The sequence below is a fragment of the Microtus oregoni genome, unplaced genomic scaffold, assembly GCF_018167655.1.
Source record: "Microtus oregoni isolate MIOR12 unplaced genomic scaffold, Mior012 000002F_ref0000024, whole genome shotgun sequence".
NCBI classification, from domain to species: Eukaryota; Metazoa; Chordata; class Mammalia; order Rodentia; family Cricetidae; genus Microtus; species Microtus oregoni.
The window spans coordinates 11,802,737-11,827,066 of NW_024543061.1; the positions used below are offsets into that span (position 1 = coordinate 11,802,737).

Below are 24,330 nucleotides of genomic sequence, written 5' to 3' on the forward strand. Positions count from 1 at the left end.
TATCATGTTCCTAGAGAAGCTAAATAAGGTGAATCCAAAGACAAACACATAGGCATCCTCAGGAATATTAACCTTCATCAGGCGATGAAAGGAGACAGAGACAGAGACCCACACGGGAGCACCGGACAGAAATCTCAAGGTCCAAATCAGGAGCAGAAGGAGACGGAGCACGAGCAAGGCTCCTTTAAAACACAATTGCCATGCTCTAGTAAATTTTGTGCTAACATCAACTCCCAGTGGGTGAAACAGGAGCAGGTGTCACTTTCAGCTGATTTACATATTGAGACATTAGACAGCAGCCGAGGCTCCTTTAAGAGCAGCTGCCAGGAGCCTAAGAAGCATTCTCTTTTCAAACACTCAGAGATGGAGTCAAAGGCACTCCTCCTATGGATGCTGCTGTTCCTGGTACAAGGTGAGAAGGTGCAGAGCAGTGCTGGGTGCACCCACTGTAGCCATCATGGTTTTCCATGCCTCTGCTATCTTGATCGTTAGATTAAAGGCATTTGTGTATTCCCCCATTTCTTTTTACTTTCTGGTTTCTCAAAGTGAAGCGGACAAGTATTCTTAAAATTTTTAATGAAAAATTCCCTTGCTGGGAACGTTTCTAAACATGTATAACCATGGTCTGTGTGTTTATGATTCCAGGTTCCACTGGGGACATTGTGCTGACCCAGTCTCCAGGTTTGCTGCCTGTGTCTCTGGGACAAAAGGCCACCATCTCTTGCAAGTCTAGTGAAAGTGTATATACAAGCAGTTATCATCTTATGCACTGGTATCAACAGAAACCAGGACAGCCCCCAAAACTCCTTATCTATGATGCATCCAACCTAGCATCTGGGGTCCCTGCCAGGTTCAGTGGCAGTGGGTCTGGGACAGACTTCACCCTCACCATCAGTCCTGTGGAGGCTGATGATGCTGCAACCTATTACTGTCAGCAGAGTCGTAAGTTTCCTCCCACAGTGCTCCAGAGTTGAACAAAAACCTCCTGTTGTTTCTGGTCAGTGAGGCTCAGTCTCTCAGCTGTCTCTTACTCTTGACATCTCAATACACAGCTTTAGACTTGTTGGGGAAAAAAATCTTAACCAATGAAACAAACTTTTATAAACTGATTTGATTGTTTATCCCATGCTATATACTTTATAATTCAATAATTTCCCAACGAAATACAGACCTTCATGGTTGGTTATGTGTTAGCAAATATTCATTTAAATTTTTGTTAGCACATGTTTGCCTTTGAATGATTTTCCCTCTTTTTCCCCTATCTCCTATACCACATCTCTGCCTACTCCATCCTACCCTCAGTGTTCCTTTGTAGACTTTCCTATCACTTAAGATATACTGTTTCCCAAAAGACACTTAAGGTCATGCTCAACTTCCTTAGCAATCAGGGAAATGCAAATAAAGACAACTTTAAGATACCATCTTACACCTGTCAGAATGGCTAAAATAAAAAACACCAATGATAACCTTTGCTGGAGAGGTTGCAGAGAAAGGGGTACACTCATCCATTGCTGGTGGGAATGCAATCTTGTACAACCACTCTGGAAAGCAGTGTTTCGGTTTCTCAGGAAATTCGGGATCAACCTACCCCAGGAAACAGCAATATCACTCTTGGGAATATACCCAAGAGAAGCCCTACCATACAACAAAAGTATATGCTCTACTATGTTCATAGCAGCATTGCTTGTAATAGCCAGAACCTGGAAACAACCTAGATGCCTCCAATGGAAGAATGGATGAAGAAAGTATGGAATATATACATATTAGAGTACTACCCAGCAGTAAAAAACAAGGATGTCTTGAATTTTGCATACAAATGGATGGAAATAGAAAACACTATCCTGAGTGAGGTAAGCCAGACCCAAAAAGAGGAACATGGAATGTACTCACTCACATTCGGTTTCTAGCCATAAATAAAGATCATTGAGCCTATAATTCGCAATCCTAGTTGGAATAACCATTATGGAAAAGAGTATGTGAATGCATTGGAGCACCGGACTGAAATCCCAAGGTCCAAATCAGGAGCAGAAGGAGAGAGAGCACGAGCAAGGAACTCAGGACCGCGAGGGGTGCACCCACACACTGAGACAATGGGGATGTTCTATCGGGAACCCACAAAGGCCAGCTGGCCTGGGTCTGAAAAAGCATGGGATACAACAGGACTTTCTGAACATAGCGGACAATGAGGACTACTGAGAACTCAAGAACAATGGCAATGGTTTTTTGATCCTACTGCACGTACTGGCTTTGGGGGAGCCTAGGCAGTTTGGATGCTCACCTTACTAGACCTGGATGGAGGTGGGTGGTCCTTGGACTTCCCACAGGTCAGAGAACCCTGATTGCTCTTCGAGCTGATGAGGGAGGGGGACTTGATCGGGGGAGGGGGAGGAAAATGGGAGGCGGTGGCGGGGAGGAGGCAGAAATCTTTAATAAATAAATAAATAAATTTAAAAAAAGATATACTGTTTCCTTTTTATGTGTTTGTAAAAGATAATAAATACAAATTACATAAACTGGAAAAAAAGTTAACCAAAGTCATTTAGTGTGTGTGAGAGAGAGAGAGGACAGGGCGGGGGGGGGGGGGGAGAGAGAGAGAGAGAGAGAGAGAGAGAGAGAGAGAGAGGCCAGAGAATAATGTGCAAAAGTTACTTCTGGGACTCAAACTCAGGTTCATCAGTCCCTGCTGCAATCACCTTTCCTGTTACCAGCTGAGCAATCCCGCCAATTAAATCTACTATTAATTTCTTTAATGATTTATTTGAAATTGGGGAGGAGTTTAAGCATGAATGAGTTTCCATAGCAGTCAGAAGAGGGCATCAGATCCCAGGGAGCTAGAGTTTCAGGAGGTTATCAGTTAGTTGATGAGGGTGCTGGAAACCAAACTGCATGGTCAAAAAGTGCTTTTAACTGCTAAGCCATTTATTAACCTCTGATATACCAATTTTTAGGTATTGATTTTTAGGATTATTAAATCCTTTGCCCTAGGACAATGGTAAAGATAATGGAAGCTTGTGGCCAATCATTTAAGCCAGAAATAGCCTGAGTCGTTAATATTTCCAGCAAATCTTTCAGATGCAGTCTCACATTCTTACCTAGTATTATTGTTCTTCTATTGCTTCTGTTTGTTTGCACTCACAAGCAGCCTGCTACAGTTACTTAGAAACATAAGGCTGTGCTACAGTTATTTTTCTACTTCAGTTCCATTGTTTCTGTATCTGTGTCCAATCCCAAAATTAAGGCTTTAGTATAAGATATATTGATTGACCTTTAATACTCATCATTTTAACAACTTCTATACTTGTGGTCAAAGTCTTCCGGCCCTTTTCTTTTCTTTCCTTCTTCCTTTCTTCATCCTTTGTGTGTGATGTATAAAATATATGAGTGGTGTGCATATGACACAAGTCCACATGGAAAACAAAGGACATCAGGTGACCGTCCCCAAATTCCACCTTGTTTCAGGCAGGGTGTCATCATGGACTTTCAAGACATGAGCTTGGAGGAAGAAGAAGACTTGATGGATCCCTTCTCTTTTAAGATGGGCAATGAGCTCTCACTCACTTGGACTCTCTAGAACACTGAGACACTAGAACTCTTAGGGTCCTCAATTACTAAGACAGAAGAGTTTAGAATTATTTTATCCTGTGGTTTGCTGTGATATAAGCTGGAAAAAAAGAGAAAAAAACCCTCCTAATAAAAATACTAACTATAGGGCTGGAGAGATGGCTCAGAGGTTAAGAGCACTGATTGCTCTTCCAGAGGTCCTGAGTTCAATTCCCAGTAACCACATGGTGGCTCACAACCATCTATAATGAGATCTGGTGCCCTCTTCTGGCATACAAACATACATGGAAGGAATGTTGTATACATAATAAATAAATAAATTTTTAAAAAAAAATACTAACTATAATACTAAGATCCAAATAGACATATCCAGTCATGAGTCTGGAAAATACCCGACTCTTTACCTCCCCCTGAAAGTAAATGTCAGAATAATTTCTGTCCTCCAGAACACAAATCCACTTTTCCTGCAAAACATAAATCAGATTAAATATGACTTTATGAGATTTTTTCAGTTGACCCTTGCAATATACTAAAACTTTCCAAAATCTCATTCTACTAGCAGATATGACCTAGGAAAAGATAGGGTTTGTCCCAGGTCAGACAATTGTTAAGTATAGGAAAACAAGTTATTCCATGCTGCTGAGTATTATACCGATGATCATCCTGCAACCTATGGTCCATCTCAGCAGTTCTATTGTCAAGGGGAAGCAGACCCAAAAGACAAGGAGGGCTTTTACCAAGAAAACCATTGATACACCTTTTATGGAACAATTTAAAAAACAAACATTTTCAAACTTTATCATAGAGGGATTATACAGGCAAACATCATATATTAATCTACCCCAAATTGCCTATGACAGGTCAAGACCTTGGGGGGAAGCCCTGTGATGTCCTTGAAAAGCACAGAGCAAAGGAAAGATGCCCTCTTATCTTTGGCCCTGCAATGTGAGGTGGGCAATGGAGGTGACCCTAATCTTTACAAGCTGGAACACTCAGGAGACTGGCACCTATACCTTGCCTAAACAAGATAGTAGACCAGACCCTGAAGGTTTAAGTATGTGAGAGCTGACCCTGAGGGTATGAAAGCTGGAAAAGTAGTCCAGCCACTTACTCATTAGTATAAGGGGTGAATTAATTAGAACAATGCTGGACAATTTGCCCTGATAGAGAAAACAGGGGGGAGCCAGCAGATTGACCAACCATACAACTATCCATGCCCAGAATCAGGGTTATGTGTTGGCCCAAGACAACATTCTGGATGGTCATGGTGTTTGAGATTTGAGAACTGAAGATGACAGCCTAAGAACCTAATGTTCCCATTGGGCCACTTGTGGGGAGGGGTCTAGATACAGAGAATTCGTTCTAAAAAGATAGTCTAGCATCCAATGTTCTCCCTTTCAAATCAATTGGAAAATGGTAGCTTCCTTTGCTTACAATGGTAGTCATTCTACCAATTCCCAATGACTCCATTATCATCCAATTCCAAATTCATTTCAAGAACCCTATTTCTTTCTCTCATCAAAGAAGACAATATCCTCTAAAATTGTAGTCTTAGAAGCAATTAGAAATCATAATAGTTTACTTAAAGTCACGGTGTCTCAAAATCAAGCAATACTCCTTGTAATACACCAATATTGGGTGTTCAAAAGACTCATGAGTAATAGAGGTTAGTAAAGGGTCTCCTCTTCAATAACTATGCCATAGTCCATACCTACCTAAGAGCTCCCAACCTCTATTCTTTCTTAACACAGATCTGTGAGAGGACCAAATGGTTCACAGTCTTAGGTTTAAGCAATGTAGTTTTCTGTTTACATTTACACCCTGATTATCAATATCTTTTTGCCTTTGAGTATCTGTCAAATCAAACCACCCAACTCCCTTGAAATGTATTTCCAACAGTTCCAATATAATCCTCAACTATCTGGACAGACACTGGCATGGGACATAGAAAATTTTTTTACTTACAAGTTAATGTCTCCCAACATGCACATAGCATCTTCCTTTGTGCCCCAAGTGATGACATTTATTAGGAAGGAACCACATAAGCAATTGGAGAATGCACAAAATACTCTTTAATTACCACTTGATTTATTGAAGAAATCAGTGAGAGAACAATTCCTAGAATCAAATTAAAATAACAACACAGCTTCCCAGCATTTTGAGATGCAACAATGTGATAACAAGGAAAGTTTATGACTATAAATGCTTCCTTAAAAATACAGAAAGACCTCAAATAATGACCATATTCAGAGAGATCTCATATAAGTACTTAATGAGGAACCTCAATGCCTAAGGAAAAGTCCAGCAAAACACAATGGCAAGAGGTATTAAATATCAGAGTAGAAATTAATGAGATTAATATTATAATAACAATAAATAACATTACTCAAAACCTTGCCCTTCAAATAAACACATGATCAACACCAAGCCAAACAGATTTATATTAATAAAATAGAGATAGGAGAGAGGGACCTATAACACATTCAAATAAAATCCAGATAATCATTGGGTAGTACTTTAAAATCTTAAATTGGCCCAAACTGGAAAATCTTGAAGAAACAGATATATGTCTGGATACATAAGACAAAACCACATTAAATCACAATGATATCAACAATTTCACCAGAACCATAGCAAGAAACTCTATTAAAGTGGTAATAATAAGTTGTACTTCAAGAGAGAAGCACAGCTGGAGGATTCCTATGCCAAATTATGCCAGACCTTTAATGAAGGACTGACACTAATGACCCTGGAATTGTTCCATACCATAAAAAGGAAGAAACACCATTAGAAAAGGAAGAAACACCACCATCATGAATCTAGCATTACCTAGATGACCACAAAAAGATATAATGGAAAAATGACAGAGACCAATTTTTCTGATTAACATAACCCCCTCCTCCAAAAGCCTGTGGGTCAAATCTAAATCACATTAAGAGGTACACTATGATCAAGCTGGTTTCTATCCAGGGATGAAAGATTGGTTCTAAAACATACAAGAGCAAGGCAGTGTGGAATATGGCTTTAATCTCAGCACTTAGGCAGGCAGAAGCATAAGAATCTCAGTGACTTTGAGGCTGGCCTAGACTGTAGAGTGAATTCCAGGACAGCCAGGTCAACACAGACAAACTCTGTGTTGAAAAAAGAAACAATAACTTTAACTAAATACAAACTGCTTCAGAACAGAAATCTCATGATCGTTTCAGTTGGTGCAGAAAAGTCACCTAGAGTTGTGATAAAATCTCTGAAGGGACCACAAACAGAAGGGTGTTTCCTGGAAACAGGGAAGAAGACAAATGACAAAGTACAACCATAACTATGGGAAGTTTAGGAAAAAGAGTATTACTTCACAAACAGCATCTAATGAAGTGATCATATGCTTTTTTTCTTTCAGTTCATTTATATGATGGATTACATTGATAGATTTTTGTATGTAAACAAGCCCTGCATCTCTGGAGTGAAGCTGACTTGATCATGGATGATTTTTCAGATATGTTCTTGGATTTGGTTTACCAGTATTTTATTGAGTATTTTTTGCATTCATGTTAATGAGTGAGATTTTTGTTTTGGTTAGGAGGTTTTTGATGACAGCTTCTATTTCCTTGCATTTTATAGGTCTATTTAACTTGCTCACTCAGTCTTGATTTAATTTTGGTATTTGATATCTATTAAAGAAATTGTCCATTTCTTTTACATTTTCCAACTTTGTGGAGTACAGGTTTTTGTAATATGTCCTAATGATTCTCTGAATTTCCACATTGTCTGTTATTATGTCCTCCTTTTCATTTCTGATTTTGTTAATTTGGATGTTCTCTTTCTGCTTATTGATTAGTTTGGATAAGGTTTTGTCTATCTTACTGAATTTCTCAAAGAACCAGCTCTTTGTTTCATTGATTCTTTGTATTGTTTTCTTTGTTTCCATTTTGTTGATTTCAACCCTCCACTTTGAAGGCAGAGATATCAGGCAAAAGCTGGTTCCTGGAGAAAATCAACAAGATGGACAAACCCCTATCCAAACTAATCAAACGGCAGAGAGAGAATTTGCAAATTAATAAGATCAGAAATGAAACGGGGGACATAACCACAGACACAGAGGAAATTCAGAGAATCATTATATCTTACTACAAAAGCCTGTATGCCACAAAACTGGAAAATGTAAAGGAAATGGACACTTTTTAGATAAATACCATGTACCAGGTTAAACCAGGACCAGGTGAACAATCTAAATAGACCTATTAGTCGCGAAGAATAAGAAGCGGTAATCAAAAACCTCCCTTCCAAAAAGAGCCCTGGACCGGATGGTTTCACTGCGGAATTCTACCAGAACTTCCAAGAAGACCTAATACCTATATGCCTTAATGTATTTCACAATATAAAAACAGAACAGGCATTGCCAAATTCCTTTTATGAAGCTACAGTTACTCTGATACCAAAACCACACAAAGACTCAACCAAGAAAGAGAATAATAGGCCAATCTCACTCATGAACATCAACGCAAAAATCCTCAACAAAATATTGGCAAACCAAATCCAAGAACAGATTAGAAAAATTATCCATTATGATCAAGTAGGCTTCATCCCAGAGATGTAGGGCTGGTTAAACATATGAAAATCTATCAATGTAATCCATCATATAAATAAACTGAAAGAAAAAAACCATATGATCATTTCATTAGATGCTGAAAAAGCATTTGACAAAATTCAACATCCCTTTATGATAAAAGTATTGGAGAGATTAGGGATACAAGGGTCATACCTATCTATAATAAAAGCTATATACAGCAAGCCGACAGCTAACATCAAATTAAATGGAGAGAAATTCAAAGCCATCCCACTAAACTCAGGAACACAACAAGGTTGTCCACTCTCACCATACCAATTCAATATGGTGCTTGAAGTTCCAGAAATAGCAATAAAACAATACAAGGGGATCAAGGGGATTCGAATTGGAAAAGAAGAAGTCAAACTTTCGTTATTTGAAGATGATATGATAGTGTACATAAGCGACCCCCAAAACTCCACCAAAGAACTTATACAGCTGATAAACACCTTTAGCAATGTGGCAGGATACAAGATCAACTCCAAAAAATCAGGCGCCCTCTTATACACAAAGGATATGGAAGCAGAGAGGGAAATCAGGGAAGCTTCACCTTTCACGATAGCCACAAACAGCATAAAATATATTGGGGTAACTCTAACCAAGGAAGTGAAAGATCTATTTGACAGGAACTTTAAGGCACTGAAGAAAGAAATTGAAGAGGATACCAGAAAATGGAAGGAGTTTACTTGCTCTTGGATTGGGAGGATCAACATAGTAAAAATGGCAATTCTACCTACGGCAATTTATAAATTCAATGCAATTGCCATCAAGGTCCCATCAAAATTCTTCACAGATATTGAGAGGGCAATAATCAACTTTACATGGAAAAACAAAAAACCCAGGATAGCCAAAACAATCTTATACAATAAAGGCATTGCCATCCCTGACTTCAAACTTTATTACAGAGCTACAGAATTGAAAACAGCTTGGTATTGGCATAAAAACAGAGAAGTTGATCAATGGAATCGAATAGAAGACCCGAATTTTAACCCACAAACCTATGAACACCTCATTTTCGATAAAGGACCTAAAAGTATACAATGGAAGAAAGAGAGCATCTTCAACAAATGGTGTTGGCAGAACTGGATGTCAACCTGTGGAAGAATGAAAATAGATCCATATCTATCACCATGCACAAAACTCAGGTCCAAATAGATTAAAGACCTCAATATAAATCTGAACACACTGAACCTGATAGAAGAGAAAGTGGGAGGTACTCTACAACATATGGTCACAGGAGACCACTTTCTACATACAACCCCAGCAGCACAGACATTAAGGGCAACATTGAATAAATGGGACTGTAGTGATAGGGACGGTGGGGCTTCGTCCCCAGCACCCCGGCAGCCTGCTAGCTTATGCCAGAAATAACAACACACAAACTGTATTCATTTAAACACTGCTTGGCCTATTTCTATCTAGCCTCTTCTAGGCTAACTCTCACACCTGGACTAGCCCATTTCTAATAATCTGCTGTAGCCCACGAGGTGGCTTACCAGGGAGATTCTAGCCTACGTCCATCCTGCGTCGGAGCCTCATCGCGTGTCCAGGAGAGGGGAGCATTGCATCTCTGCTCCAGAGAGCAGAGCTGTTGAGTCTGAGCTCACTTCCTCTTCCTCCCAGCATTCTTTTCTGTTTATTCCTCCCACCTACATTTTAACCTATGAGGCCAAGCGGTTTCTTTATTACTTAACCAATTACCTTCCTCCATCATTTCCTCCTTTTTCTGTTTAAAAAAAAAGGAAGGCTTTAACTTTAACATAGCAAAATTACATATAACAAAACAGTTATCAAGCAAGAATTACAGCTACAATATTTATATCTATTTTATCTTTTATCATAACAATGGAAAACAACTATAACTATTTATCTATTCTTCAACTCCATCAAAGACTCCAGAAGAATACAATATTACCTAAGCATACAAAAAGTAAGCAACTTTTAAAACTCTAGAAATGACAGAGACATCTCACTGCCTGTACAGTCACCCAAAGTTCCTCTGTACCATTGGGGCATCAGTCATCGGCCTAAAGGCCCATAGTTTCCAGCAGACATTTCCATGAAGCAGGAAATTTCAAAGGCAGTCACTATCTGCTTATCCTGAAGAATGTCTTGCAGACTCTTTCATGAATCAGGAACCCCGAAAGACCATCTCACCTTTAGGCAAGTTCAGTAGTCCTCTCTCTGCGGGTTCTCTGTGTCCAGTTTATGCAATAGTCCAGGCAAGAGCAGTTTCTTGGCCACATGGCTGTCAAACTCCATAAGGATCCTCTTCGATGCCCATCTTCTTCTTGAAGTAGATTGGTGCTGCCAGGAGCAGAGTGTCTCATTGTCATGAAACACCCTAAGTTATTTAACCCACAAACCTATGAACACCTCATTTTTGATAAAGGAGCCAAAAGTATACAATGGAAGAAAGAAAAAGCATCTTCAACAAATGGTGCTGGCACAACTGGATGTCAACCTGTAGAAGAATAAAAATAGACCCATATCTATCACCATGCACAAAACTCAAGTCCAAATGGATTAAAGACCTTACTATCAGTCAGAACACATTGAACCTAATAGAAGAGAAAGTGGGAAGTACCCTACAACAGATGGGCACAGGAGATCACTTCCTAGGTATAACCCCAGCAGCACAGACATTAAAAGCAACATTGAATAAATGGGACCTACTAAAACTGAGAAGCTTCTGTAAAGCAAAGGACACTGTCACTAAGACAAAAAGGCAACCTACTGACTGGGAGAAGATCTTCACCAACCCCGCAACAGACAAAGATCTGATCTCCAAAATATATAGAGAACTCAAGAAACTAGACTTTAAAATGCTAATTAACCCAATTAAAAAATGGGGCACTGAACTGAACAGGGAATTCTCAACAGAAGAAGTTCAAATGGCCAAAAGACACTTAAGGTCATGCTCAACCTCCTTAGCAATCAGGGAAATGCAAATCAAAACAACTCTGAGATACACCTGTCAGAATGACTAAAATCAAAAACTCCAAAGATAGCCTTTGTTGGAGAGGTTGTGGAGAAAGGGGTACACTCATTCATTGCTGGTGGGAATGCAAACTTGTGCAACCACTTTGGAAATCACTGTGGTGCTTTCTCAGGAAATTCGGGATCAACCAACCCCAGGAAACAGCAATACCACTCTTGGAAATATACCCAAGAGATGCCCTATCATATTACAAAAGCATTTGTTCAACTATGTTCATACCAGCATTATTTGTAATAGCCAGAACCTGGAAACAACCTAGATGCCCTTCAATGGAAGAATGGATGAAGAAAGTGTGGAATATATACATATTAGAGTACTACTCAGCGGTAAAAAACAATGACTTCTTGAATTTTGCATGCAAATGGATGGAAATAGAAAACACTATCCTGAATGAGGTAAGCCAGACCCAAAAAGATGAACATGGGATGTACTCACTCATTATTGGTTTCTAGCCATAAATAAAGGATATTGAGCCTATAATTTGTGATCCTAGAGAAGCTAAATAAGAAGGTGAACCCAAGGAAAAACATATAGTTATCCTCCTGGATATTTTAAGTAGACAAGATTGCCAGGAAAAAATTGGGATCTTGGGGGTTCGGTTGGATGGGGGAAAGGGGAAATGTGGAGAGATAAGTGAGAAGGGGAGGATGGGGAGAGCTTGGGTAAATGGGATGGTTGGGATAAAGGAAGGGTGTATATGGGAACAGGGAAGCATATATCTTAATTAAGGGAGCCATTTTAGGGTTGGCAAGAGACTTGACTCTAGAGGGGTTCCCAGGTGTCCAGGGAGATGTCCCCAGCTAGATCCTTGGGCAGCTGAGGAAAGGGAGCCTGAAATGACCCTATCCTATAGCCACACTGATGAAAATCTTACATATCACCATAGAACCTTCATCTGGCGATGGATGGAGATAGAGACAGAGACCCATATTGGAGAAATGGACTGTGTTCCCAAGGTCCCAATGAGGAGCAGAAGGAGGGAGAACATGAGCAAGGAAGTCAGGACCACGAGGGATGCACCCACCCACAGAGACAGTGGGGCTGATCTATTGGGAGCTCACCAAGGCCAGCTGGACTAGACTGAAAAAGTATGGTATAAAACCGGACTCTCTGAACATGGCAGACAATGAGGGCTGCTGTGAAGCCAAGGACTGAGTTTTGACCCTACTGAATGTACTGGCTTTGTGGGAGCTTAGCCTGTTTGGATGCTCACCTTCCTAGACCTGGATGGAGGGGGAGGACCTTGGTCTGCCCACAAGGCAGTGAACCCTGACTGCTCTTTGGAATGCAGAGAAGGGGAGTGGGGTGTGGGGAGTGGGGGGGGAGAAAAAGGGAGGCGGGGAGGAGATGGAAATTTTTAATAAATAAATAAATAAAAGAAATCAAAAAACAGAATATAAACTATGTGACTAGTGGGCTATTTAAAAATATATGGCCCTTCATGGATATTATACACTGTATAATATAGGAATGTTTATGAACATAAATGAGAAATATGTAGTAGAAAAATAGTTGAAAATGTGTACATTTGTTTATGCTGTGAAACATTTGTTTAATGATGCAAAGATGTATTATATCATTTTACATGGCATTTGTATTATTCTGTGAAACTGTGTTACTGTGCCTTTGTAAAATGTCTGATTGGTCTAATAAAGATCAGAACACTCAATAGTAGGTAGGAGACAGATAGGCAGGGTTGCCAGCAAGAGAATAATCAGAGAGAAAGAGAAGAGAGAGGACAGAGAAAAGAAGGAGGGAAGAAACCAGTGGTCAGCCAACCAGATACACAGCAAACCACAAAGTAGGAAGTAGAGAAGATTAGATATAGATAGATAGATAGATAGATAGATAGATAGATAGATAGATAGATGAGAGAAAGAGAGAGATAATAGAGAAAGATAAATGCCTGGAGGCAAAAGGTAGATGGGATAATTTAAACTAAGAAAACCTGTCTAAGGACAGAATCCACTACAGCCTGAAAGAGAAGCACATGAGGGGAATTTACCCAGACTAAAAAGAAACTTCTTTTTTTTTCTGTTTATCTATATAGGTTTATTGTCTTTCACTTTTGTGGTTTTTTTTTTGGCTCTTCCTTATTTCCTATTTTTTTATTTATTTATTAAAGATTTCTGTCTCTTCCCCGCCAACGCCTCCCATTTCCCTCCCCCTTCCCCGATTAAGTCCCCCACCCTCCTCAGTCCGAAAAGCAATCAGGGTTCCCTGTCCTGTGGGAAGTCCAAGGAACCCCCACCTCCATCCAGGTCTAGTAAGGTGAGCATCCAAACTGCCTAGGCTCCCACAAAGCCAGTGCGTGCAGTAGAATCAGAAACCCATTGCCATTGTTCTTGAGTTCTCAGTAGTCCTCATTGTCCATGTTCAGAGAGTCCGGTTTTATCCCAGGCTTTTCCAGACCCAGGCCAGCTGGCCTTGGTGAGTTCCCAGTAGAACATCCCCATTGTCTAAGTGTGTGGGTGCACCCCTCACGGTCCTGAGTTCCTTGCTCGTGCTCTCTCTCCTTCTGCTCCTGATTTGGAACTTGAAGTTTATGTCCAGTGCTGCAATGTGGGTCTCTGTCTCTGTCTCCTAAAAAGAAACTTCTGTTCCAAGTGACCTGTTACCAGACAAACCAGGGAAAGTGCTTCAAGCTTAAATGGCAAAGGCATGGTCACCAAGTGCCACACTTGGCACACTTGCGTTTCTTTTTTTTTTAAATATTTATTTATTTATTATGTATACAATATTCTGTGTGTGTGTGTCCGCAGGCCAGAAGAGGGCACTAAATCTCATTACAGATGGTTTTGAGCCACCATGTGGTTGCTGGGAATTGAACTCATGACCTTTGCAAGAGCAGGCAATGCTCTTAACCACTGAGCCATCTCTCCAGCCCCCACACTTGCGTTTCTTAAAGCAAATAAATAGCAGATCATTCTGTTTTGCATGGCAATGCCTTGTGAAATTGGTGATTGTTAATTCCTTGTTCCTGATTTCAAGTTTGAGGAGAAATAGCAAAGCTGAGGAACAATAATATAATCAAATGATAACTACCAGATACAAAATCATCCAGAACTGCCCAGACAGTTTTGTCTTTATATTAATATAGTTTGCCTGTAGAAGTAAATCAAATAAACATGAGAATCCTTCATATCAGATCAATCTTGCCTCATTAAAGCAGCAACCCTAACTACAAGACACCTGCCAAAACAACCTGCTCATGTGCCACCTGATATAATCAAATATGGGCCTTTAGGTTTAGCTGAATAGACTGTTCAAGAGGTTCCACAATAGACAAGCCACAGGAAGTGAAGTCTCTCCTAACTTTCAAGACATGTAGCACTAATGTGACAACTTGGAAAAATTAAAAACACTGCTGCAATCAAAAAAAAATGGAAAAGGAAAAGGTGCCTAGAAACAAACCATGCTAAGGCCAAGTACTTATAAGTAAGAATAAGTCCCCATGTATGTATTTGGGAGCCGGGTGTTGGACCCTCAAAGAGCAAAGAGTAAAGAGAAAAAAGTAACCACCAATATCACTTAAATTTCATATTATAATTCCTATATTTCCTGAATTTTTATTTACATTCAGTATGAAGAATTTCTTTTCAGTGCTTCTATTTTAATGAACGGACCAGAATGGCTCTATGGGTAACATGCTTGCCACATACACGTGAGGACCTGATTCACATCCCAGCGACCCACATAAAGTCGGATGCAGCTGCACCACATGAGTGCACTCAGAGTGATGCTGTGGCAAAATGAGAGATGGAGACTGCAGAGTATCCAGATGGTCCAGGGCCAGGCTCTTTATGGAGCAGTGGTGAACAAGAGACTCTATCTCAGATAAGACAGAAGGCAACTACTTATCTTCATCCATATGCCAAGGCAAGGAGGTTGTCCACAGACAAGAGCAGGCAAAAACATACATAGACAGCATCACACACACTGAAACACAGATTTAAAAAAAAAAATAAGGAATATGTCAAGAATTAATTAGGTGCCCCTGTCTCCCTCCCTCCCTCCCTTCTTTGGCGGCATAGCGCCTCCCTGATCAGCCTGCTCGGGCGCTGGGACCGAACCCGAACCAGGAGGAGGACAAAGGGGTGGGCAGTAGCTCCTTTGTTCCCATACCCTGACTGCAGCAAGCAGGGTGGGCCCTTTGTTCGCGAGCTAACCAAGCAGCACAGAGTTTCGATCTGGGCATCGAGTGGAACATCATTGTGGAGAAACATCTCTGGGGAGTGACATCACTGGGAAGGTACATCAGGGGGCAAGAAGACCTGATCCTGTAAAAGAAGATCCATAGGGGAGTATTGGGAGGAAGAGATGGGCGGACGCCAATGCAGGAATTATCCCAACAATCTGAAAAACAACACAAAACCACCAGAAGCCAGTGACCTCACAACAGGAGGACATGAACACCTTAATCAAGAAGAAGTAGAAAAAACTGACTTCATGAAAGTGATTGACACCCTCAAACAGCATATAAAAAACGCCGTTATAGAAATGGATGAGAAGTATAACAGAAAGTTCGAGGAATTGAGTAAATCAGTGAATGACACCCTAGGAAAACAAGGAAAAACAATCAAGCAGATAATGGAAACAGTTCATGACTTGAAAACTGAAATGGAGGCAAAGAAGAAAACACAAACAGAGGGCCGGCTGGACATGGAAAATCTAGGTAAACAAATAGAGACTACAGAATCAAGCATAACCAGCAGAATACAAGAGATAGAATAAAGAATCTCAGATTCTGAGGATAACATAGAGAAAATAAACGCTCTGATCAAAGAAAACAGCAAGTCCAACAAACTCTCAACACAAAACATTCAGGAAATATGGGACACAATAAAAAGACCGAACCTAAGAATAATTGGAGTAGAAGAAGGAGAAGAAGTGCAGCTCAACGGTCCAGAAAATATACTTAATAAAATTATAGAAGAAAACTTTCACAACCTGAAGAAAGATGTACCTATGAAGGTTCAAGAAGCATACAGAACACCAAATAGGCTGGATCAAAAAAAAAAATCCCCTCGCGATATAATAATCAAAACACAAAATATACAGAATAAAGAAAGAATATTAAGAGCCGCAAAGGAAAAAGGCCAAGTTACTTATAAAGGTAAACCTATCAGACTTACACCTGACTTCTCTATGGAAACCATGAAAGCCAGAAGGTCCTGGATAGATGTACTGCAAAAACTAAGAGATCATGAATGCAAGCCCAGACTACTATATCCAGCCAAACTTTCGTTCACTATAAATGGAGAAAACAAAATTTTCCAGGATAAAAACAAATTTAAACAATATGTAGCCACAAATCCAGCCTTACAGAAAATAATAGAAGGAAAATCACTAACCAAGGAGTCCAACAATGACAACAATAACTCAGACATCTAGAGACCCTTCACCAACACAAATCAAAGAAGGAAAACACACAAACCCTACTACTAAAAAAGTGACCGGAGTTAACAACCACTGGTCATTAATATCACTTAATATCAATGGGCTCAACTCACCTATAAAAAGGCACAGGCTAAGAGATTGGATAAGAAAACAGGATCCAACATTCTGCTGTCTACAAGAAACACACCTCAACCACAAAGACAGGCACCTACTCAGAGTAAAGGGCTGGGAAAAGGCTTATCAAGCAAATGGACCTAAGAAACAAGCAGGTGTGGCCATACTAATTTCTAACAAAGTTGACTTCAAACTTAAATCAATCAGAAGAGATGGAAAGGGACATTTTATACTCATAACAGGAACAATTCATCAGGAAGAAGTCTCAATCCTGCATATCTATGCCCCTAATATAAAAGCACCCACGTACGTAAAAGAAACATTACTAAAACTCAAGGCAGCCATCAAACAGCACACACTAATAGTAGGAGACATCAACACTCCTCTCTCACCAATGGAAAGGTCAATCAGACAGAAACCTAACAGAGAAATAAGAGAATTAATGGCGGTAATGAAGCAAATGGACTTAACAGACATCTATAGAACATTCTGCCCAAAGAGGAAAGAATATACCTTCTTCTCTGCAGCTCATGGAACCGTCTCGAAAATTGACCACATACTCGGTAACAAAGCTAACATACACAGTTACAAAAAAATATTAGTAACCACCTGTGTCTTATCAGATCACCATGGATTAAAGTTAGAATTCAACAACAATGCTACCCCCAGAAAGCCTACAAACTCATGGAAACTGAACAGTCAACTACTGAACCACACCTGGATCAATGAAGAAATAAGGAAAGAAATCAAAGTCATCCTTGAATTCAATGAAAATAAAGAAACAACCTACTGAAACTAATGGGACACTATGATAGCAGTTCTGAGAGGAAAGTTCATAGCACTAAGTGCCCACTTAAAGAAAACAGAGAAATGTCAGTGTTCTCTGCCCTGTGGCAAGACCCAGGACCTCCCACCTCCGTCCATATCTAGGAAGGTGAACATCCAAACTGGCTGGGCTCCCACAAAGCCATCACATTACGCAGGATCAAACCCCCGTGCCATTGTCCTTTGCGTCTCATCAGCCCTAACAGTTCGCCATGCTCAGAGAGTCCAGTTTTATCCCATGCTTCCTCAGTCACAGTCCAGCTGGTCTTGGTGAGCTCCCAATAGATCAGCTCCACTGTCTCAGTGGGTGGGTGCATCCCTCGTGGTCCCGACTTCTCTGCTCATGTACTCTCTCCTTCTGCTCCTCATTGGGACTTTGGGGGCTCAGTCCAGTGCTCCAGTGTGGGCCCCTGTCTCTATCTCCATCCATCACTAGATGAAGGTTCTATGATGATATGCAAGATATTCGTCAGTATTGCTCAAGGACAGGGTCATTTCAGGTTCCCTATCCTCAACTGCCCAAGGAACTAACTGGGGACCTCAGCTTGGACACCTGGGAGCCCCTCTAGGGTCAGGTCTCTTGCCAACCCTAAAGTGGTTCCCTCAACTAAGAACTGTGGTTCCGTGCTCCCCTGTCCAACCTTCCTTTATCCCAGTCCTCCTGCTTTCCCAAGGCCCTGGACTGGAGAGGGTGGGGGAAGGGAGAGGGGGGAGGGGCAGAAGGGTGAGAGGAGGGGGCGTGGGGGGGAGGAGGGGGAGGGAAGTGGGAGGATGGGAGGAGGTGGAAACTTGTTTTTTTTTCTCCTTTTCTCAATTAAAAAAAATGTCTACTAAAAAAAAGAATCCAATTAACTAACCAATTTCTTCATAAAATAAAATATTAAAACAAAAAAAAAGAAAACAGAGAAAGCACACATTGGAGACTTAACAGCCCACCTGAAAGCTCTAGAAAAAAAGAAGCAGACTCACCTAGGAGGAGTAGAAGACTGGAAATAATCAAACTGAGGGCAGAAATCAACAAAATAGAAACACAGAAAACAATCCAAAGAATCAATGAAACAAAAACCTGGTTCCTGGAGAAAATCAACAAGATTGATAAACACCTATCCAAACTAATCAAACGACAGAGAGAGAACACGCAAATTAATAAGATCAGAAATGAAAAGGGGGACATAACCACAGACACAGAGGAAATTCAGAGAGTCATTAGATCTTACTACAAAAGCCTGTATGCCACAAAACTGGAAAATGTAAAAGAAATGGACACTTTTTTAGATAAATACCATTTACCAAAATTAAACCAGGACCAAGTGAACAATCTAAACAGACCTGTCAGTCGCGAAGAATTAGAAGCTGTTATCAAAAACCTCCCTACCAAAAAAAAGCCCAGGACCAGATGGTTTCAATGCGGAATTCTCCCAGAACTTCCAAGAAGACCTAATACCTATACTCCTTAATGTATTTCACAATATAGAAACAGAAGAGTCATTACCAAATTCCTTCTTGAAGCCACAGTTACTCTGATACCAAAACAGCACAAAGACTCAACCAGGAAAGAGAACTATAGGACAATCTCACTCATGAATATCGACGCAAAAATCCTCAACAAAATACTGGCAAACCGAATCCAAGAACACATCCGAAAAATTATCCATTGTGATCAAGTAGGCTTCATTCATGAGATGCAGGGCTGGTTCAACATACAAAAATCTATCAATGTAATGCAGCATATGAATAAACTGAAAGAAAAAAACCATATGATCATTTCATTAGATGCTGAAAAAGCATTTGACAAAATCAACATCCATTTATGTTAAAAGTCTTGGAGAGATTAAGGATACAAGGGTCATACCTAAATATAATAAAAGCTATATACAGCAAGCCGACAGCTAACATCAAATTAAACGGAGAGAAACTCAAAGCCATCCCACTTAACTCAGGAACACGACAAGGCTGTCCACTCTCGCCATACCTCTTCAATATAGTGCATCAACTTCTAGCAATAGCAATAAGACAACATAATGGGATCAAGGGGATTCGAATTGGAAAGGAAGAAGTCAAACTTTCGTTATTTGCAGATGATATGATAGTGTACATAAGCAACCCCCAAAACTCCATCAAAGAACTTATACAGCTGATAAACACCTTTAGCAATGTGGCAGGATACAAGATCAACTCCAAAAAATCAGTCGCCCTCTTATACACAAAGGATATGGAAGCAGAGAGGGAAATCAGAGAAGCTTCACCTTTCACGATCGCCACAAACAGCATAAAATATCTTGGGGTAAATCTAACCAAGGAAGTGAAAGATCTATTTGACAAGAACTTTAAGGCATTGAAGAAAGAAATTGAAGAGGATACCAAAAAATGGATGGACCTCCCTTGCTCTTGGATTGGGAGGATCGACATAGTAAAAATGGCAATTCTACCAAAGGCAATTTATAGATTCAATGCAATTCCCATCAAGATCCCATCAAAATTCTTCACAGACCTGGAGAGGACAATAATCAACTTTATATGGAAAAACAAAAAACGCAGGATAGCCAAAACAATCCTATACAATAAAGGATCTTCTGGAGGCCTTACCATCCCTGACTTCAAACTCTATTACAGAGCTACACTAATGAAAACAGTGTGGTATTGGCATAAAAACAGAGAATCGTATAGAAGACCCGGATTTTATCCCACAAACCTATGAACACCTGATTTTCGATAAAGGAGCTGAAAGTATACAATGGAAGAGAGAAAGAATCTTCAACAAATGGTGCTGGTATAACTGGATGTCAACCTGTAGAAGAATGAAAATAGACCCATATCTATCACCATGCACAAAACTCAAGTCCAAATGGATCAAAGACCTCAATATCAGCCCGAAGACACTGAACCTGATAGAAGAGAAAGTGGGAAATACCTTACAACAGATGGGCACAGGAGATCGCTTCCTATGTATAACCCTAGAAGCACAGACATTAAGGGCAACATTGAATAAATGGGACCTACTTAAACTGAGAAGCTTCTGTAAAGCAAAGGACACTGTCACTAAGACACAAAGGCAACCTACTGACTGGGAGAAGATCTTCACCAACCCCGCAACAGACAAAGGTCTGATCTCCAAAATATATAGAGAACTCAAGAAACTAGACTTTAAAATGCTAATTAACCCAATTAAAAAATGTGGCACTGAACTGAACAGAGAATTCTCAACAGAAGAAGTTCAAATGGCCAAAAGACACTTAAGGTCATGCTCAACTTCCTTAGCAATCAGGGAAATGCAAATCAAAACAACTTTGAGATATCATCTTACACCTGTCAGAATGGCTAAAGTCAAAAACACCAAGGATAACCTTTGCTGGATAGGCTGTGGAGGAACGGGTACCCTCATCCATTGCTGGTGGGAATGCAATCTTGGGCAACCACTGTGGAAGTCAGTGTTTCGGTTTCTCAGGAAATTCGGGATCAACCTACCCCTGGACCCAGCAATACCACTCCTGGGAATATACCCAAGAGATGCTCTATCATATGACAAAAGCATTTGTTCAACTATGTTCATAGCAGTATTATTTGTAATAGCCAGAACCTGGAAACAACCTAGATGCCCTTCAATGGAAGAAGGGATGAAGGAAGTATGGAATATATACACACTAGAGTACTACGCTGCGGTAATAAATAATGACTTCTCGAATTTTGCATGAAAATGAGTGGAAATAGAAAACACTATCCTGAGTGAGGTGTCCCAGACCCAAAAATATGAATATGGGATGTACTCACTAATAATTGGTTTCTAGCCATAAATAAGGGTCACGGAGTCTACAATACATGAACCTAAAGAAGCTAAGTAAGAAGGTGAACCCAAGGAAAAACATATAGTTATCCTCTTGGCTAAGGGAAGTAGACCAAATTGCCGGGGAGAAAATTGGGATCTTGGGGGTGGGGTGGGATGGGGGTAAGGGGAGATGGGGAGAGAAAAGGTAGAAGGGAAGGAGGGGGGACTTGGGGAAACAGGATGATTGGGATAAAGGAAGGGTGGATAGTGGAGCATGGAACCACAATTCTTAGTTAAGGGAGCCACTTTACGGTGGGCAAGAGACTTGACCCTAGAGGGGCTCCCAAGTGCCCAAGATGAGGTTCCCAGTTAGTTACTTGGGCAGCTGAGGATAGGGAACCTGAAATGACCCTATCCTAGAGCAATACTGACGAATATCTTGCATATCATCATAGAACCTTCATCTGGTGATGGATAGAGATAGAGACAGAGACCCACACTGGAGCACTGGACTGAGCTCCCAAGGTCCCAATGAGGAGCAGAAGGAGGGAGAACATGTGCAAAGAAGTCGGGACCACGAGGGGTGCACCCACCCACTGAGACAGTGGAGCTGATCTACTGGGAGCTCACCAAGGCCAGCTGGACTGTGACTGTAAAAGCATGGGATAAAACTGGACTCTCTGAACATGGCGAACAATGAGGGCTGATGAGACGCCAAGGACAATGGCACGGGGTTTTGATCCTATGTAATGTGCTGGCTTTGTGGGAGCCTAGCCAGTTTGGATGTTCACATTCCTAGATATGGACGGAGGGGGGAGGACCTAGAACTTACCACAGGGCACAGAACCCGAACTGCTCTTTGGACTGGAGAGGGAGGGGGAGAGGAGTGGGGAGAGGGGGAGAAGGATGGGAGGAGGGGGAGAAGGGTGGGAGGAGGGGGAGGGAAATGGGAGGCTGGGAAGAGGTGGAAACTTGTTTTTTGTTTATGTTTTTTTTCTCCTTTTCTCAATAAAAAAAATTTTAAAAAACAGAATTAATTACGTTACTTTTTTTGAGTCTTTATTCTCCATTCCCTCGTAGATAATATTTTCATTGGCTGTTTACAATTTTGAAAGATTAAGTTTTTCCTGAAATAACATATATTCTTTACATAGCACATCCGTAGTGCACACCTGCATCACACTTCAGAAAGATTAGAGGGTAAAGATTCAAGAGAATATGTTGCAAGGCTCCTTTAAGACACATTTGCCATGCTCTAGGGAATTTTCTGCTGACATCAACTCCCAGTGGGTGAAACAGGAGCAGGTGCCCCTTTGAGCACCAGCACACACTTTTCTGGGCTGATTTACATATTGAGTCATTATGCAACAGCCCAGGCTCCTTTAAGGGCAGCTGCAGGAGCCTAAGAAGCATTCTCTTTTCAAGCACTCAGAGATGGAGTCAAAGGCACTCCTCCTATGGATGCTGCTGCTCAGGGTTCAAGGTGAGAGGGTGCAGACCAGTGTTGGGGGCATCCACTGGGGCCATCATGGTTTTCCATGCCTCTGCTATCTTTATCATTAGATTTAAGCCATTTGTAATTGGGTTTATGTTCCCCGTTCTCTTTGACGTTCTGGTTTCTCAAAGTAATGCTTACAAGTATTCTTGAAAATTTTTAGTGAAAAATTCCTCTGCTGGGAAAGTTTCTAAACATGTATAAACATGGTCTGTGTGTTTGTAATTCCAGGTTCCACTGGGGACATTGTGCTGACCCAGTCTCCAGGTTTGCTCCCTGTGTCTCTGGGACAAAAGGCCACCATCTCCTGCAAGTCTAGTGAGAGTGTCAATTACTATGGAATAAATTGTATGCTCTGGTATCAACAGAAACCAGGACAGCCTCCCAAACTCCTTATCTATGGTGCATCCAACCTAGAATCTGGGGTCCCAACCAGGTTTAGTGGCAGTGGGTCTGGAACAGATTTCACCCTCACCATCAATCCTGTGGAAGCTGATGATGCTGCAACCTATTACTGTCAGCAGAGTAAGGAGAATCCTCCCACAGTGCTCCATGGTTGAACAAAAACCTCCTGGGGTTGCTGCTCACTGAGGCTCAGTCTCTCAGCTGTCTCTTAGTCTCTGACACCTCAATACACAGCTCTAAACTTGTTTGAGAAAAGATCTTAAACAATGAAATAAACTTTTATGAAGTGATTTACATGTTTGTCCCACCCTATATACTTTATAATTTAATGATTTCCCAACAAAATATAGACCTCTATGGTTGTTTCTTAATTAATAATTATTCACTTAAAATTTTGTTAACACATATTTAATTTTCTCTTTTTCTGCCCTATCTTCCTGACCACATCTCTGCCTAATCCATCCCACCATCAGTAAAACCTTTTAGAGTTTCCTATCACTTATGATTTACTGTTTCTTTTTCTATGTGTTTCTAAATATAATGAATACAAAGTATTTCAACAGGAAAAAAGTTAACCAAAGTCATTTAGTGTGTGTGTGTGTGTGAGAGAGAGAGAGAGAGAGAGAGAGAGAGAGAGAGAGAGAGAGAGAGTCAGAGGATAATGTTAGTTCTCTCCACCATGTGGGACCTGAGAATCAAAATCATCTTTCAGAAGGAGGCTGACATTCTCACCCCAGGGGTTTTATTCTCCAATTGCTTTTATTTGGTTGCACTCACAAGCAGCCTGCTGCAGTTACTTAGAAACACAAGGCTATGTTACACCTAATTTTCTGCTTTGGTTCCAAAGTTTCTATCTTGTGTCCATCCCCAAATTAAGACCTTAGTATCAGATTATCTGACTGAATTTTGTCCTCATACAATACTCATCATTTTAAAGACTTCTGTAGTTGTGTTCAAAGTCTTACTGCCATTTCCTTCTTTTTGCTCCTTTCTTCCTTTCTTCATCCTTTGGGCGTGGTGTATAAAATATGAAAGTGGTGAGCATGTGACACAAATTACACATGGAGGACACAGGACATCAGGTGTTAGTCCCCAAATTCCACATTGTTTCAGGCAGGCTATCATCAGAGAACTTTCAAGACATAGGCTTAGGAAAGGAGAAGACT

General features: G+C 40.6%; 2 gene segments (V, D, J or C); both read left to right on the plus strand.

The window, feature by feature from the left end:
- The first annotated feature begins 357 nt into the window (after positions 1 to 357).
- Positions 358 to 974, plus strand: LOC121433662. The segment is given in 2 exon segments: positions 358 to 412; positions 646 to 974. Coding segments are annotated over 2 exon segments (378 nt in total).
- A 21,724-nt stretch (positions 975 to 22,698) lies between these two features.
- Positions 22,699 to 24,330, plus strand: part of LOC121438958 — a 124,361-nt gene continuing 122,729 nt past the window's right edge. The window contains 2 exon segments of the V gene segment in view: positions 22,699 to 22,747; positions 22,991 to 23,299. Of these exon segments, the coding sequence occupies positions 22,699 to 22,747; positions 22,991 to 23,299 (358 nt within the window).